The 17237-nt window shown below is 42.2% G+C and overlaps 1 protein-coding gene across 7 annotated transcripts in view; it reads left to right on the forward strand.

Moving 5' to 3' along the window:
* crot (carnitine O-octanoyltransferase) overlaps positions 1 to 17237 on the forward strand; it is a 52893-nt gene that overhangs the window by 23106 nt on the left and 12550 nt on the right. For 6 of the 7 annotated variants that reach the window (XM_080210564.1, XM_080210573.1, XM_080210556.1 and 3 more), the window contains 5 exons: positions 738 to 831; positions 6670 to 6795; positions 8636 to 8737; positions 11519 to 11602; positions 14717 to 14824. In XM_080210564.1, the coding sequence (XP_080066690.1) occupies positions 738 to 831; positions 6670 to 6795; positions 8636 to 8737; positions 11519 to 11602; positions 14717 to 14824 (514 nt within the window). The remainder of the gene's footprint in view (positions 1 to 737; positions 832 to 6669; positions 6796 to 8635; positions 8738 to 11518; positions 11603 to 14716; positions 14825 to 17237) is intronic. The other variant, XM_080210599.1, reaches the window with a different exon arrangement.

A 17237-nucleotide genomic window follows, 5' to 3' on the forward strand; every position in this document is an offset into this window, starting at 1 on the left:
TCTTACACCATCAGGGCTGTAAGGCTGCTCAAAGTAATGTATTTAAATATTCGCAACTTCCATTTTTCTTAATTATGTAAAAGAAAAGCAGTGAAATTGGATGTAATCCCCCTCGCACGAAGAAACAGAGCCTTTATTCCCTTCTGACTATTTGGCATTCTCCCACTTCCTCATTCCCAACCCCACTCTCCCCCACCACTTTCACCCTCAGCTATGCATTTCTCTGCCAACATCATTATCTGTGTTCTCTTAGCTAACCACTACCAAACTATTGCAAGTAGCTTATTGGAAACCAATCTCCATTTCTCTACCTCTCTCTCCCGCCATGACAAGATGAGTCTCCTACGCTTAGAATTCCCTGCAGCAGTACATGAGATAAGGAGCTGAGCAGAGAAATTAAACTTGTGCAATTACACCTAAATTGCTCAAGCTTTCGTGATACAGCTTTGTTATCTTTCCACCCTGTTTCACAATTATTAAATTGATAATTATTAAATTATCTTATTAAAAAACTTAATCGAGCTGAATGTTTAAAGTACTTTGTGGTGACAAATTTGTGCGGAAGTTAACTATTAGCAACTCCAACTAGCTATGGGAACTAGCTAGGGTAAATGCATGGAGTTATGGGGATGGGGCCTGGGTAGGATTGTGATCAGTGCAGACTCAGTGGGCTGAATGGTCTTGTTTTGCACTGTAGGATTCTGTGATTCTACTTTAATCTTGCCTTTTCTGTGTAGACAGCTGACTTACATCAGGGAAAGATGCAACAGTGAACCTGAAGGACCAGGTGTGTCAGCATTAACTTCTGAAGAAAGAACATGTTGGGCAAAGGTAGGATGTCCAGATTTCAGTTATTATTGATAATAGGAGAGTCCTTGTTGATCGTTTATATCCAAGCTGTCAGTGATTTCATCATGTCATTCATGGGTTCTGTAATGACTAGAGTGGGATTGGCATGGATGCCTACAGAATCAGCTCATGTTACCATTACAGGTGCTCGGAAGGAAATGGCTGCAGCTAAACCACCTCTTGCCTTCCTCTGGGCATGTTGGGTGTTGCAAGTTTGGTGCAGAATGTCCTTGAAACATGCTCAACCAAATTTCAGTGGATGTCTCCACACATTTTCTTATGTTCTTATGAACCGATTGATTGACGCGTTCTCCCATGGGAGGTTATCTGCATTGCATAAGTTTGTAAGTTGCAGTAGGAATTGTCGGTTTCACTGAAAATGCTTACATATTGCACATTATTTTACATGGTGTGACGTGTATTCTGCCCAAAAGCAGGCTCGTGGCTCATTGCCTGCTGATGTTTCATCCTGAACTATTATCATTGTCAGAAGTGGTTTACCATTGCCTTCCATTCTCAGGGGCAGGGCAGGATGGCAGCTCCAAGTCTACCTCAGCTGGAATGAGAATTGAACTCTCACTATTCTGAATGATGTACTACCCATTTAGTCAACTAAGCCAACCACCCCACCTATTCTTTTATGTATTTATGATTTTTAAAATTTGTCTTTTGAGTATGAATAAGGCCCAAACAACGCTCAAGAAGCTTAACACCATCCAGGGCAAAGCAACCTGCTTGATCAGCACTCCATCCACCAATTTAAAAATTCACTCCCTCTGCCACCAATGTACAGTGCCAGCAGCGTGTACCATCTACAAGATGCACTGGAGCAATTCAGCAAGGTTCCTTCAACAGCACCTTCCAAGCCCACAATTCTACCACCTAGAATGACAAGGGCCGCAAATGCATAGGAACACCACTACCTGAAAGTTTACTTCCAAGCCACAAACCACCCTGACTTGGAAAATACCACTGCTCCTTCACTGGGTCAAAATCTTGGAACTCCCTTTCTGACAGCACTGTCGGTGTACCTGCACCAGGTGGACTGCAGTAGTTCAAGAAGGCAGCTTACCACCACCTTCATATATTGCAGAAATTATAGGTTTAGGGCAGAAGTAATTTGTTAGATTAACATTCTAACATCATGTTCTGAGGAACAAAGGACCTTGGTGTGTTTGTATATAGATCTTAGAAGGCAGAAGGGCATGTTCATTGGGTGGTGAAAAAGTTATATATGACACTTGCCTTTATTAATTGATGATGTGGGTATGCCGGCGTTGGACTGGCGTAAACACAGTAAAAAGTCTGACAACACCAGGTTTTAGTCCAAATTGCATCTGGAAACTGGCAGTTGTCAGCATTGAGTACTGAGGCAGTCGCAGCAATGCCATCGTTGTGGGGGATGTTGGTGTAGAGCGCCGAGACATCCACTGTGACGAGGAGTGTCCCTGGTTCAACTGGCGCTCTATGCAATTTTACAACTCATCTTCTTGCCTTCAGACAACCACACAACCTCAAACAGACCATTGTTCGCAGCAAACTACCCAGCCTTCAGGAGAACAGTGACCACAATACCACACAACCCTGCCACAGCAACCTCTGCAAGACATGCCGGATCATCGACATGGATACCATCATCACACGTGAGAATACCATCCACCAAGTACATGGTAAATACTCTTGCAACTCGGCCAACATTGTCTACCTGATACGTTGCAAGAAAGGATGTCCCGAAGCATGGTACATTGGGGAGACCGTGCAGACGCTACGACAACGGATGAATGAACATCGCTCGACAATCACCAGGCAAGACTGTTCCCTTCCTGTTGGCGAACACTTCAGTGGTCACGGGCATTCAGCCTCTGACCTTCGGGTAAGCATTCTCCAAGGTGGCGTCACGACACACGACAGCGCAGAGTCACTGAACAGAGACTGATAGCCAAGTTCCGCACACATGAGGACGGTCTCAACAGGGATCTTGGGTTCATGTCGCACTATCTGTAACCCCCGTGACTTGCCTGGGTTTGCAAAACCTCACTTACTGTACTGTCTGGAGACAATACCCATCTCTGTAACCTGTGATTAGTGCTCCTTCCACTCACATTGTCAGCCACTTCAGGTCTTGAACAGCAGGTTAGGTGTAAGGATTCGCATTCTAATCAGTAATCTCTAAACTGTCTGTGCTTTATATGCTCTGTCTGAGGCCAGAACTCTCCATTCACCTGACGAAGGGGCTAACCCCGAAAGCTTGTGAGTCTATTATCAAATAAATCGGTTGGACTAAAACCTGGTGTTGTCAGACTTTTTACTTTATTAATTGAGGCATAGATTACAAAAGCAGGAACGTTATGTTGGAGTTATAAAGAACTTTGGTGAAGCCACAGCTGGAGGATTGTGTGCAGTTCTGGTCGCCACATTATAGGAAGGATGTGATTGCACTTGGGGAGGGGGGAGGGTGTTGGTGGAAGGATATTCACCAGGATGCTGCCTGGGATGGAACACTTAAGGTATTGAAGTGGGGTTAGGTTGCTCTTGTTGGAACAGAGAAGAATGAAGGGCAACCAGATTGAGGTGCATAAGATTAAGAGGGGTATGGATTGGGTGGATAGGGAGCAGCTGTTCCCCCATCGTTGAAGGGTCAGTCAGGAGGGGACACAAGTTCAAGGTGAGGGGAAGGAGGTTTGTGGGGGGATGTGAGAAAAAAACATTTTTACCCAGAAGATGGTGGTGGTCTGGAGTACACTGCCTGAGAAGGTGGTAGAGGCAGGTTGCCTCACAACCTTTTAAAAGTACCTGTATGAGCATTTGGCCTGTCATAACATTCAAGGTTATGGACCAAGTGCTGGTAAATGGGATTACGTAGGTAGGTTAGGTGTTTTTCATGTGTTGGTGCAGACTCAATGGGTCTTATGCATTGTGTGATTCTGTGTTTTGCCATAATGTATATGTGTATTTGCAACAATAGTGAAATGGATTAGAATGTTTTGACATAAGAACATAAGAACATAAGAAATAGGAGCAGGAGTAAGCCATCTAGCCCTTCAAGCCTGCCCCGCCATTCAATAAGATCATGGCTGATCTGTCGTGGCTCAGTTCCACATTCCCGCCCTCTCCCCATAACCCTTAATCCCCTCTCTTATCAAAAACCCATCAACCCGTGTCTTAAAAATATGTAGCGAGGTAGCCTCCACCAATTCAACGGGCAGAGAATTCCAGAGATTCACCACCCTTTGAGTGAAGAAGTTCCTCCTCAACTCCGTTCTAAACCGCCCCCCCTCTATCTTGAGGCTGTGCCCCCTAGTCCTACTGTCCTTTCTGAGCGGGAAGAGTCTCTCCACCTCTATCCTATCCATCCCATTCATCATCTTATACGTCTCAGTGAGATCTCCCCTCATTCTTCTAAACTCTAACGAGTACAAGCCTAGTTTATTCAGCCTCTCCTCATAGCTCAACCCCCTCAACTCCGGCATCAGCCTAGTAAATCTCCTCTGCACTCCCTCCAAGGCCAAAATATCCTTGCGTAAGTACGGCGCCCAAAACTGCACACAGTACTCTAGCTGCGGCCTCACCAATGCCCTATATAGCCGCAGCAAGACCTCCCTACTTTTATATTCAATCCCCCTTGCTATGAAGGCCAGCATCCCATTCGCCTTCCTGACCACCTGCTGCACCTGCAAGCTGGGTTTTTGCGACTCATGCACAAGGACCCCAAGGTCCCTCTGCACCGTCACCTGCTGCAGTTTTTCTCCACATAAGTAATAGTCCTTCCTACCATTATTCCTAACAAAGTGGACCACCTCGCACTTGCCAACATTAAATTCCATTTGCCATTTCCTGGCCCATTCGACCAGCCTATCTAGATCCTTCTGTAGACTCTCCACACCCTCCGCACAATTTGCCTTTCCTCCAATCTTGGTGTCATCAGCAAATTTCGACACCCTACACTCGGTTCCCTCCTCCAGATCATCTATATAAATGGTAAATAGCTGAGGCCCCAGCACCGACCCCTGAGGCACTCCACTAGTCACCATCCGCCAATCCGGATAGCACCCATTGACCCCCACTCTCTGCCTCCTATTTGACAACCAATCCTCTATCCACGCTAACACCCTACCCCCAACTCCCTGTCCCCTGACCTTCTGCAATAACCTCCTGTGAGGTACCTTGTCAAACGCCTTCTGAAAATCCAGAAAGACCACATCCACCGGCTGTCCTCTATCCACTGCCCTAGACACATCCTCATAGAACTCCAGTAAATTTGTCAGACACGACTTCCCTTTAACGAAACCGTGCTGCGTCTGCTCTATCAAGCAATTCCTCTCAAGATGCCTCGCTATTTCCTCCTTGATGACAGATTCTAACATTTTACCTACAACAGACGTTAAACTAACCAGCCTATAATTCCCTGCCTTTTGCCTGGCACCCTTCTTAAACAACGGCGTAACATTAGCCGCTTTCCAATCTTCCGGCACTTCCCCGGAATCCAGCGACGTCTGGAAAATAAACACCAAGGCATCCACTATCACCTCCGCCATTTCAGACAGCAATCTGAAGGCTTGTTACATAGCTAAAACAGGTGAAAAGGTAATGAAACTGAAAGAGTAGGTGTATTCTAATGGAAGTAAGGGATGCTGGAGAATGGAACAGTTTCCTTTGTAAATGGTCAGTGTCAGGATGAAGCAACCCTGTGGCTGAACAAAGTTCACATGTCTCAGCCTCAATAATGTGTCTTAACCTCCATCTCAGAGCAACACTCCTTTTTTCCTGTCTGTATGGTCTTGCCAATCAGTGACATTGCAGGATAAGTTTGTGCTCTTGTCTTTTATCCACTATTACCCTTCTGATTTTTCCTTTCAAACATTTTATTGGGTTTGATGTCTCAGATCTCTGCCATTGGTGTGGGATTTTTCTGCCTACGATTTGAAGTTCATCTTTATCTCATAATACATGAGAAATTTGAAATGAGCAATGCAGGAGAGAAGATGATTCATTTAAAACTTCCTGACAATAGATAATCGTATAACCATTGTGTAAAAATGTTGTTGTTTCTGTTCCCTCGTATTTTTAATAGGCCACAACATACTTACTATTCTAAATCTGATGAAGTATTATTCTAATCGCTTCAAAAGCTGAGAGATCATTTAAGATCATAATATAACTGGTGGTTGAAGTATATTAATAAAAGTTCAGTTACTGGGGCCAGCAGTGGGAACTAGACTGACCACAATGTTTTTGCAGTATCGACTTTTATAAGGCAATTTGGTGTTATAACCTAGTTACCTTTCTTTTTTTGCATTAAAGGGACAACCATATTTTTGTAAAGCAGAAAGATGTTTTCATTCACTCAGTCATTTTTAATTAAAAATATATTCAAGCAAAATGCTGATACGTTTTTTACAGAAAGGGTGGTGGGTACCTGGAACTTGTTGGCAGATGAGGTAGTGGAAGCGGATACGATAGTGACTTTTCAGGGGCTTCTTGACAAGTACATGAGTAGGATGGGAATGTAGGGATATTGTCCCTGGAAGAGGATTTAGTTCATGTAGGCAGTGTGGTTGGTTCAGGCTTGGAGGGCCGAAGGGTCTGTTCTGTGCTGTAATTTTTTTGTTCTTTGTATAAGACTTTTATGTTTCAGTTGTATGGCTTACTGTGGGTATGTTTACTGTGAGTGTACCAGACTTATACCATGACAGATGGAAAAGAAAGCAACACCAGGATTTGTTATTGAGGTAACTGCTAAATTTTTGTTATAGTTAATATTTGAAGCAAAGGATTTGAAATTTCTGTCAGGCTAACTTTCTTCTCAAAATGTTGCTATAGGTACGGGACCATCTAATCAGTTTGGATCCCAAAAATTTGACCATATTAGAACAAATTCAGAGCTCCTTATTTGTGCTATCATTGGATGATACCAGTCCCCCTGCAACTGAAAAAGATTACTCTCAAGTGAGTAGATGAATGCTCCATGTATAAGATTTCTTTTTTCTAATGAATCTTCCAAATGAAAACAGACTGAATTCTTCTTTTGGGCTCTGTGTATGTAGCTCATACAGAAATGAAAATTAGAATCCCTTGTGCTACCCATGGTCTCGTCCTTTCCTATTTCTGTAATTTCTTTGATAGCACCTTCCAAACCTGAAACCACAACCACCTAGAATAATATGGGCAGCAAATGCGTGAGCACATCACTACCTGCAAATTCTCCTCCAATCCAGGCATCATCCTGACTTGGAAATATATTTCAGTTCCTCCACTGTCACTGGGACAAAATCCTGGAACTCCCTTTGCCACAGCACTTGTAGGTGTACCTATGTCACTGGGACTGCTTTGATTCAAGAAGACACCTCCTCCTTGAGGGCAATTGAGTTTGAGAAACAAATGCTGGCCTAACCAGTGCCAGCCACGTCCTGTGAAAGAACAAAACAAAGTCTCCTCCAGCCCCACCAATCCTAATCCTCCAAGATATCTGCACACTTCTAATTCTGAAATTTTGCAAATCTGGTTGCAAATGCTCTACCCTATTGGCTTCACCAACAGACTCTCACCAACTTTTACAGATGCACCATAGAAAGCATTCTTTCTGGTTGTATCACAGCTTGGTATGGATCCTGCTCTGCCCAAGATCACAAGGAACTACAAAGGTCGTGAATACAGCCCAATCCATCATGCAATCCAGCCTCCCATCCATTGATTCTGTCTACCCTTCCCGCTTCCTGGCAAAGCAGCCAGCATTATTAAGGACCCCATGCACCCTGGACATTCTCTCTTCCACCTTCTTCAATCGGGAAAAAGATACAAAAGTCTGAGGTCACGTACCAACCTACTCGAGAACAGCTTCTTCCCTGCTGCCGTTAGACTTTTGAATGGACCCACCTCGCGTTAAGTTGATCTTTCTCTACACCCTAGCTATGACTGTAAGTCTACATTCTGCACTCTCTCGTTTCCTTCTCAATGTACGGTGTGCTTTGTCTATATACTGTGCAAGAAATGATACTTTTCACTGTATGTTAACACGTGATGGTGATAATAAATTAAATCAAATCAAATTCAAAAAGACAATCATCATCCCTGTACCAAAGAAAAGACAGGATTTGTTATCGAGGAAACTGCTAAACAGAGCTGTGGGTATAGTTAATATTTGAAGCAAAGGATTTGAAATTTCTGTCAGGTAATGACTATCATCCAGTGGCTCTGACGTCCATCATAATGAAGTGCTTTGGAAGGTTAGTTACGGCACCAATCAGTTCTGCTTTCCCAGATTGCCTAGATATACTACAGTTTGTCTATTGCAGCAACAGGTCCACAGCAGATGGCATCTCCTTGGCACCTCTCCTTTCCTTTTCTATGTACGCTAGACTTTGTATCATGTAAGAAACAATATTTTTCACTGTATGCTAATACATATGACAATAAATCAAATCAAATTGGTGGCTATGCCTTGAATAGCCTGAACTCAACATTCAGGAATTCTCACCCTAAATTTTGCTGCGTCTCTACTTCTCTTTCCTCCTTCAATGCACTCTTTAAAACTAACACTTCGACATAGCATTGAGTAAACTGTCCTAATATCTCCTATAGGATATATTAGGAGATGTATTTTGTTTTATAATACTAATGTTTTTGTTGTCGTAGATTACTTGCCATTCTCTGTAACTTCAGTACTACTGAAGTATACATTTATATTAATAAAGAGTGGCTTTAGGTTGAGTTTGCAGTCATAACATTTGGATATATTGTGTAAGCATAAAGAAACACCCAACATTTATGATTTCTTTACTGTTTTCAGATCACTTTATCGGCACTAACTGGAAACCCAACTATACGATGGGGTGACAAGTCGTACAATTGCCTCAGTTTCGCCAATGGGACTTTTGGTTCAAACTGCGATGTAAGTGAATAAGAAAAAAGATGCCTGCATCTTGGTATGGAGTCCAGGGGTTTTGATTCTGAAGGAATGGTATATATTTCCAACTTGGAATTGTGTGTGGCTTGGAGCAGGCACTATAGCTGAGGGTGCTCCCATTTTGCTTGGTGGCCTCACTGTTCTTGGTGGTGGAGGTCACAGGTTTGGAAGATGCTGTCAGAGGAATTATTGATATCTAGTATGTTTTAACCAGTCAGATGGCTTCAGAACCTTGGACCTCTTCAAGTTAATGGTATACTGGCTTTGTTACCAGGTTACTAATTCAGAGGGCTGGACTAATGATCTGGAATTCAAAACCCAAAAGGCAGCTGGAAATTTTGCATTCAGTTAATTTAATAAATATGGAATAAAAAGCCAGCACTAATATTGATGACCATAAAATGACCAGTTTGTCATAAAAGCCCATCTGGCTGGCAGTACCCTTTAGGGAAGGAAATCTACTGTCCTTAGCTGATTTGACCTATGTGTGAGTCCATACTTTCAACAATTTTGTTGACTCCTAACTGCCCTCTGTAAAGGCCTACCCAGCCTCAGATTTGTTTCAGAGCTGGCTCAAAATCCTTGAACACCCTCCCTAACAGAGCTGTGGGTATACCCACACCACAGGGGCTGCAGCAGTTGAAGAAGGCAGCTCACCAGCATTTTGAGGGAAATTAGGGATGGGCAATAATATGCTGGCATAGACAGTGATGCCCACATCCCCGTAAATGATTACAAAAATCTAATTCCAAAAAAAATGAAAATAAAATTAGAGTTCATTATTAAAGATGAGATCGCGGAATACTTGGAAATGCATGATAAAATAGGACTGAGTCAGCAAGGCTTTGTCAAGGTCATGTCTGACGAATCTGTTAGAGTTCCTTGAGGAGGTAACAAGGAAGTTAGATGAAGGATAACCAGTGGATGTGATTTATTTAGATTTCCAGAAGGCCTTTGACAAGGTGCTGCATAGGAATTGTTAAATAAGTTAAGAGCCCATGGTGTTAAGGGTAAGATCCTGGCATGCATAGAGGATTGGCTGACTGGCAGAAGGCAGAGAATGTGGATAAAAAGTCTTTCTCAGAATGGCAGCCGGTGACTAGTGGTGTGCTTCAGGGATTGATGCTTGAACCACAACTTTTCACAAATATTCATTAACAATTTGGAAGAAGAACTGAAGGCACTGTTGCTAAGTTTGCAGATGATACAAAGATATGTAGAGGGACAGGTACTATTGAAGAAGCAGGGGGGCTGCAGAAGGACTTGGACAGGCTAGGAGAGTGGGCAAAAAAGTGGCAGATGGAATACAATGTGGAAAAGTGTGACGTTATGTACTTTGGAAGGAGGAATGGAGTATAGACTATTTTCTAAATGGAAAAATGCTTAGGAAATCAGAAACACAAAGGGACTTGGGAGTCATTGTTCAAAGTTCTCTTAAGGTTAACGTGCAGGCTCAGTTGGCAGTTAGGAAGGAAATGCAATGTTGAGAGGGCTAGATTACAAGAGCAGGGATGTACTTGTGAGGCTGTATAAGGCTCTGCTTAGACCCCATTTGGAGTATTGTGAGCAATTTTGGGCCCCGTATCTAAGGAAGGATGTGCTGACCTTGGAAAGGGTCCAGAGGAGGTTCACAAGAATGATCCCTGAAATGAAGAACTTGTCGTATGAGGAACGGTTGACGACTCTGGGTCTGTACTCATTGGAGTTTAGAAGGACTGGGGGGTACCTTATTGAAACTTACAGGATACTGCATGGCATGGATAGAGTGGATGTGGAGAGGATGTTTCCATTAGTAGGAAAAGCTAGAACCAGAGGGCACAACCTCAGGATAAAGGGACAATTCTTTAAAACAGATGAGAAGGAATTTCTTCAGCCAGAGAATGGTGAATCTGTGGAACTCTTTGTCACAGAAGGCCGTGGAGGCCAAGTCATTGAGTATTTTTAAGACAGAGATAGATAGGTTCTTGATTAATAAGGGGATCGGGGTTATGGGGAAAAGGCAGGAGAATGGGCATGAGTAAAAAATCAGCCATAATTGAATGGTGGAGCAGACTTGATGGGCCGAGTGACCTCATTCTGCTCCTATATCTTATGGTCTTATGGACAGATAATCTGGCATTAGCCTAAGCACTTGTTTGGTTGGATTTGATGCAGCCAGTTGTTGGGATAGACAGCATATACTTGGTATTGCACTGAAATTCATATAATGCTCCTCAGTTGTGTGGTTGATTGATAAACAACATGTTTCTCTGACTGTCCATAACAGACAGAGACAGACTGAACTAGCCTGCACTTGCGAAACACAAAACAAAATGTCTACTGCTCAATGTGATTCCATAATTGGGCAATATTTGCTGCACAATCCTGAGTGCATTAATAACTATACTAACAATTAATTTAAGATCATCAGTCAAGCTTATTATATGACTCAGGCTTGAAGCAGCATACATTCATACCCAGGGACCTGTTCTCTGTAAACAAAAGCCTTGCTTATTTTGAATTAGCCAAAAGCTTGGGGAGACTACTGCCCCCATTGCTTTTTTCCAATGTCGACAGCTCCGTTATTCAGAGTCAATTTGCCAACTAATCAGCACCTCTACTATCCTGTAGTATGAATTGTCGTGATCGTTGGAAATTTGGCATTCTTATGTTTCTCCTGATGAGCATAAGATAAAAAGCTTCAGCGACATGTCTCTTCCTACTGATGTCAAAAAGCCTGACAATTATTGTGTTAAAACAATTTACTTGGGTTCTGTTTTGTCGCAGCATTCTCCATATGATGCCATGGTCATGGTTTCCATGTGTTATTACATTGATCAGACTGTCAAGTTAGTGGAAGGCAAATGGAAGGTGAGAAAAAATAATGTATGTCTTTCACCAAAAGCAAACTATTGCAGGTACTGGAAACCTGAAATAAAAATCAAGAATGCTGGAGATGTTCAAGCTAGGCCACATCCGTTGAGCAAGAAATGATTAACATTTCAGGACAATGACAGTTCATCTGTTTCGACACTGTTTTATCATCTTGAGTTGTTAACTCTTCCTTTTTCTACAGATGGTGTTTGACCTTCTCGGTATTTCCAACTTTTGTTTTTGTTTGTGTCTATTACCAGTTGCAATTGGTATAATATCAAGTTCACTTTTTAGCCTGTAACAACAATCATTCTCTTTACATTTTTCCAGTTCCACATAACCACCTTTTACGATGTATCAAAACTGTCACAGTATTTAGGAAATATCAATGATGGCAATATGAGAGATGTCACGTGACTGTATGATGGGCATGACACTGTGGACTATTTACCCCTGGCGTTTGAACATAAGAACATAAGAAATAGGAGCAGGAGTAGGCCATCTAGCCCTTCGAGCCTGCCCCGCCATTCAATAAGATCATGGCTGATCTGTTGTGGCTCAGTTCCACTTTCCCGCCCTCTCCCCATAACCCTTAATCCCCTCTCTTATCAAGAACCCATCAACCCGCTTCTTAAAAATATTTAGCGAGGCAGCCTCCACCACTTCAACGGGCAGAGAATTCCAGAGATTCACCACCCTTTGAGTGAAGAAGTTCCTCCTCAACTCCGTTCTAAACCGCCTCCCCTTTATCTTGAGGCTGTGCCCCCTAGTCCTACTGTCTTTTTTGAGCGGGAAGAGTCTCTCCACCTCTATCCTATCCATCCCATTCATCATCTTATACGTCTCAATGAGATCTCCCCTCATTCTTCTAAACTCTAACGAGTACAAGCCTAGTTTATTCAGCCTCTCCTCATAGCTCAATCCCCTCAACTCCGGTATCAGCCTAGTAAACCTCCTCTGCACTCCCTCCAGGGCCAAAATATCCTTGCGCAGGTGCGGCGCCCAAAACTGCACACAGTACTCCAGCTGCGGCCTCACCAATGCCCTATACAGCTGCAGCAAGACCTCCCTACTTTTATATTCAATCCCCCTCGCTATGAAGGCCAGCATCCCATTCGCCTTCCTGACCACCTGCTGCACCTGCAAGCTGGGTTTTTGCGACTCATGCACAAGGACCCCGAGGTCCCTCTGCACCATCGCCTGCTGCAGTTTTTCTCCACATAAGTAATAGTCCTTCCTACCATTCTTCCTACCAAAGTGGACCACCTCACACTTGCCAACATTAAATTCCATTTGCCATTTCCTGGCCCATTCGCCCAGCCTATCTAGATCCTTCTGCAGACTCTCCACACCCTCCGCACAATTTGCCTTTCCCCCAATCTTGGTGTCATCAGCAAATTTCGACACCCTGCACTCGGTTCCCTCCTCCAGATCATCTATATAAATGGTAAATAGCTGATTGGTATAGCTGAATGGTAAATAGTTTGGTTGCTGATCCTATTCGAACGTTACTGTCATGGCAGTAGCTAAAAAGTATTTTAAGTAAATAGAATGTGAAGAAAAACCTGACGTTCTGCTATTAAACTCCATCTCTTTCTTATCTCAAATTGCTAGAAAGTATATGCAGGTGTATAATTTTACATAAACACTGGATTGTTGCCATCTGAATCACCTTCAGTCTACATACTTCTCATGCATTGGATTTTCAAGCCTTCCTCCCTTAGGGGGATGGTGACACAGTGCTAATGTAATTGGACTAGTAATGCCTTGGGGATCTTTGAATTCAATTTGGAATTTGAATTCCATTAATAAAATCTAGAATGCAAAGCTAGTCTCAGTAATGGTGACCGTGAAACTACCATCAGTTGTTGTAAAACACCGTCTGTTCCACTAATGTCCTTTAGGAAAGGAAATCTATCATCCTTACCTGGGCTGGCCTACATGTGACTCCAGATCCACTGAAAACTCTTAACTACCCTCTGAAATGGCTTAGCAAACCACTGAGTGCCAGGGCAATTAGGGATGGGCAACCAATGCTGGCCTTGCCAGTGATGTCCACATAGATACCAGCAGGAGTAGGCCATTTGGCCCTTCAAGCCTGCTCTGCCATTCATTTTGATCATGGCTGATCATTGAATTCAATATCCTGATCCCTGCCACCACCTCCCCCCCCCCCCCCCGGCCATATCCTTTGATCCTATTAACCCCAAGGGCTATATCTAATTTGTTTTTGAAATCACACAATATCCCATGAATTTTTTTTAAACTATAGGCTGAACATGTATGTGGAAAATATTGTAAAAATGTTGCAGATGATTGGTTTTCTACTTTGGCATTGTTTAAGAACTGAAGAATGGTCATTTTCTTTTGCCTAGTTAAATATATTTGCTTCTTGAGTTGGACCTTTTTTTTCCAAAGAATCTTGCTCTTTCATGAGTAAGTAAGATTAGACAAATATGGGAATGATTTTGCCATTTTATGAAAATTATTTGGAACTTGTCTTTGGACTCTCATTGATTCTTAAGGAATAACTCTTACCAGAAGTGCCTCCAGTTTTATTTGGCTTAAAATAATTTTGCACTGATATGTTTTCTGCTGTTTAAAAACATATTTTCTGCCCTACACCACTCTCAAGTCATAAGAATTATTGTCATTCATATAATTGGAAAACACTTAATTTTTTTTTGAAACTTTGCCGGGTGCTGTGCAATTTTAATGGAAACATTAACTTACTAATTTTATGTGATGTTAGCACTTCCATTAATAATGGATGGGGAATATCATAACATGTCAAGCATTGACTATTAATTGTCACTAACAGATTTCAGACCACTGTTTTTGTTAATTAGCGACCTAAAGGCTTAATCACTACCAATAATGTTATTTTCATATTGTTTGCTAATCCAACAGGGAAACAAGCTTTGATTAGTCCGAAGCACTGATTAGAATTATGCTTGTGTTCTATAATAGTTTTCAAAGTAGCTGAGGCATATATGATTATAAACTAAGGGGATAACATAAAATTTTCCTTGTTGATAGTTACTAAAGGTTTGATTATCTACCTTCTAATTTGACGTCATAATCTACATTATTCTAAAACTTTTCTCTCAGGGATCAACTGCAGTGCGTGACCTGGCTTGGCCAGAGGAGTTGGCTTTTGTGGTGGATCAGAGGGTTCTAAATGACATAGATCAAGCCAAGCAGCAGTATTACAATCAGGTAAGAGTTCTGTAAAGATGGGTGGGCTCAATGCACCTGTATCCCAACAAGCACATAACTACTTTCCAAGAAATGTAGGGGCCAGAAAGGCAATGTTAGCCTGGTATTTCTTCTATAACTTTGGCTTACTACTTGATTCAGGAAAAAAGTGGCCTTCCCTGGGATCCAGAAGAATGATTTTCCAACCTCTGTGTCACAATCTCTTTACAGCTTTGCTTTCCCTATCAATGTTAACTCCTCAAGCCCTGTAGCCCACCATAATCACTGTACTCCTGTAGCTGTGGCCTCTTAAGCATTCCCAATTTTCATTTCTCCACCATTGGCTTCCTAGGCCTTAACTCTGGAATTCCGGCTTTAAATCTCTCTATGTTTCTCCTCTTGTTAAGTTGTTTCTTCAAACCTACACTCTTTGACCAGAGTTTTGGTCATGTTTTGATGTCCCTGTTCAGTGCCAGATTTATCTGATGGCACTTTTATTAAGTTTAGAGATGTTTTTATTATGCTGAAGACAAGTTGTCAAACCAGTTATTCACCAAGAAAATAATTTTAGATTGGAATTATACAGATTAATTAGTTGAGGTAGTTATTCTCTTCCAGTATGCTTGTTCAGCTAACCTTTTTGCAGAATATTACAAATGAAAATGTAATTGTTGAATTAGGAGTGTGTTCACTGATTCGACTTTATTTGCTATAAAGCCTGTTTCAATAGATCACAACAACTGGACTCATAATCCTCTCACATTTTAAAATCCCTTTTAATGGAAGATTGGAAAGTGAGCTATTCTGTTTCGCGGTGAATAACATGTTTAATTGATAGTAGAACCATGACATTAATTACATCATCATATATGCCAATTAAACCCAAGGACTTGCATCAATTCCTGTGATGCTCAAGACTTGTGATTTCTGATATTTCAGCCAATCTAGGAAGATGCAAACCTATGTGAAGTTTCTGGTTCTTAAGTTTATTGTGACTGATTATCTTGGACCACATGAACATGGCTAATCTGAATACCTGCTTTCATTTTGTAAGCGATTAAACTGGTTTCATTGAAAATAATCTTATTAGGGTGAAATTCTAAAGGATAATTGTGCTGTATATTTTATTTTCATTTAAGTTGATAATGTCCCATTTGAATATTCTCGACTGGCCAACCTGAAGTTGCACTTTGAGCTTAAAAAGTGAAGAGCTAAAGAGGGGATAAAAACCAGCATCTGGAATAAAGGAAAGTTGGGGCCAATGAAGCACAGTAATACAAGTATTTCAAAATAGAAGTTAATGTAAAAGAAATAAAATTGAGATGTGGCAGGGCAGCTCAGCCAAGTGGAATGCAAGTTCTATAATATGTGCAAAGTCACAGATGCTACCAGTGTCCTGGATAACCATATGTTGTAGGAAGTGCTGCCGGCTGCAGAGACTTGGGAGTTCTGTCTTTCAGAGCTTGAACAGCAATGGAGTCACTATGGTACATCTGTAAGGTTGACAGCTGCAGGATAGCATGTTCAGAATGGTGGACACACAGCAGCTTAAGGGCGTGGAGACAGAGAGGAAATGAATAACCACCAGGCAGTCCAACAGAACCAGGCAGGTAGTGCCGCAATCCCCTGGGTCCCGCTCAGAAATCGGTTTTCAGTCCTGTACGCTGGTTAAGGCACTGGTTCCTCAGAGGAGTGCAGTCAGAGCCTGTTTGTGGCACCATAAGATGCTCGGCTGTACAGAAGGGGAAGAAGAAGAAGGGAAAAGCAATAGTGATAGTGGTCTCATTAGTTAGAGGAACAGACAGGTTGTTTATGTGACTCCACAATGGTATGTTCCCTCCCTGTGCCAGGGTTAAGGCAATCACAGAGCAGCTACAGTACATTCTTCTGGGGAAAGGTGAACATGATGTGGAAATGCACAGTCAGAGGTTGTGGTTCACGTTGATAATCTTTCGGGTAGGAAAGGGGATGAGGCCCTTGTAATGCCTTAACAATGTTAGGGGTTGCAGGTTTTGAACAAAAAGAAAAGGATGTGGTTTGCACATGTAGATTCAAAATAACAACGGATTTATTGTAGGAGATGTTGTTGACTGTACAGAGTGAAAAATAAAACTAAGGCAGAAGCCTGTGAAATTTCCCGATGACACCACCATCAAATCATGTTATAGCTCTTAAAGCAATCGGGCAACCACATTAACAGTCCTGCAACCAGAATTTAGGGAGCTGAAAATTAGCAAGCAGAACCTTAAATGTAATAATTTCTGGATTACTCCCAATACCATGTGAAAGTGAGTACAGAAGCATTGGGTGAGATTCTCTGGCCTCCCAGCCCAGTGTTTCCTGCCTGGGGGAGGTGGCACGATGTTTGCTAGCAGCAGAATTCTCTGGTCCCGCAGCGGTCAATGGGAATTCCCTTTGATGCCACCCTATGCTG

Source organism: Carcharhinus amblyrhynchos, chromosome 2, assembly GCF_965287045.1.
Source record: "Carcharhinus amblyrhynchos chromosome 2, sCarAmb.v2.hapA, whole genome shotgun sequence".
Lineage (NCBI taxonomy): Eukaryota > Metazoa > Chordata > Chondrichthyes > Carcharhiniformes > Carcharhinidae > Carcharhinus > Carcharhinus amblyrhynchos.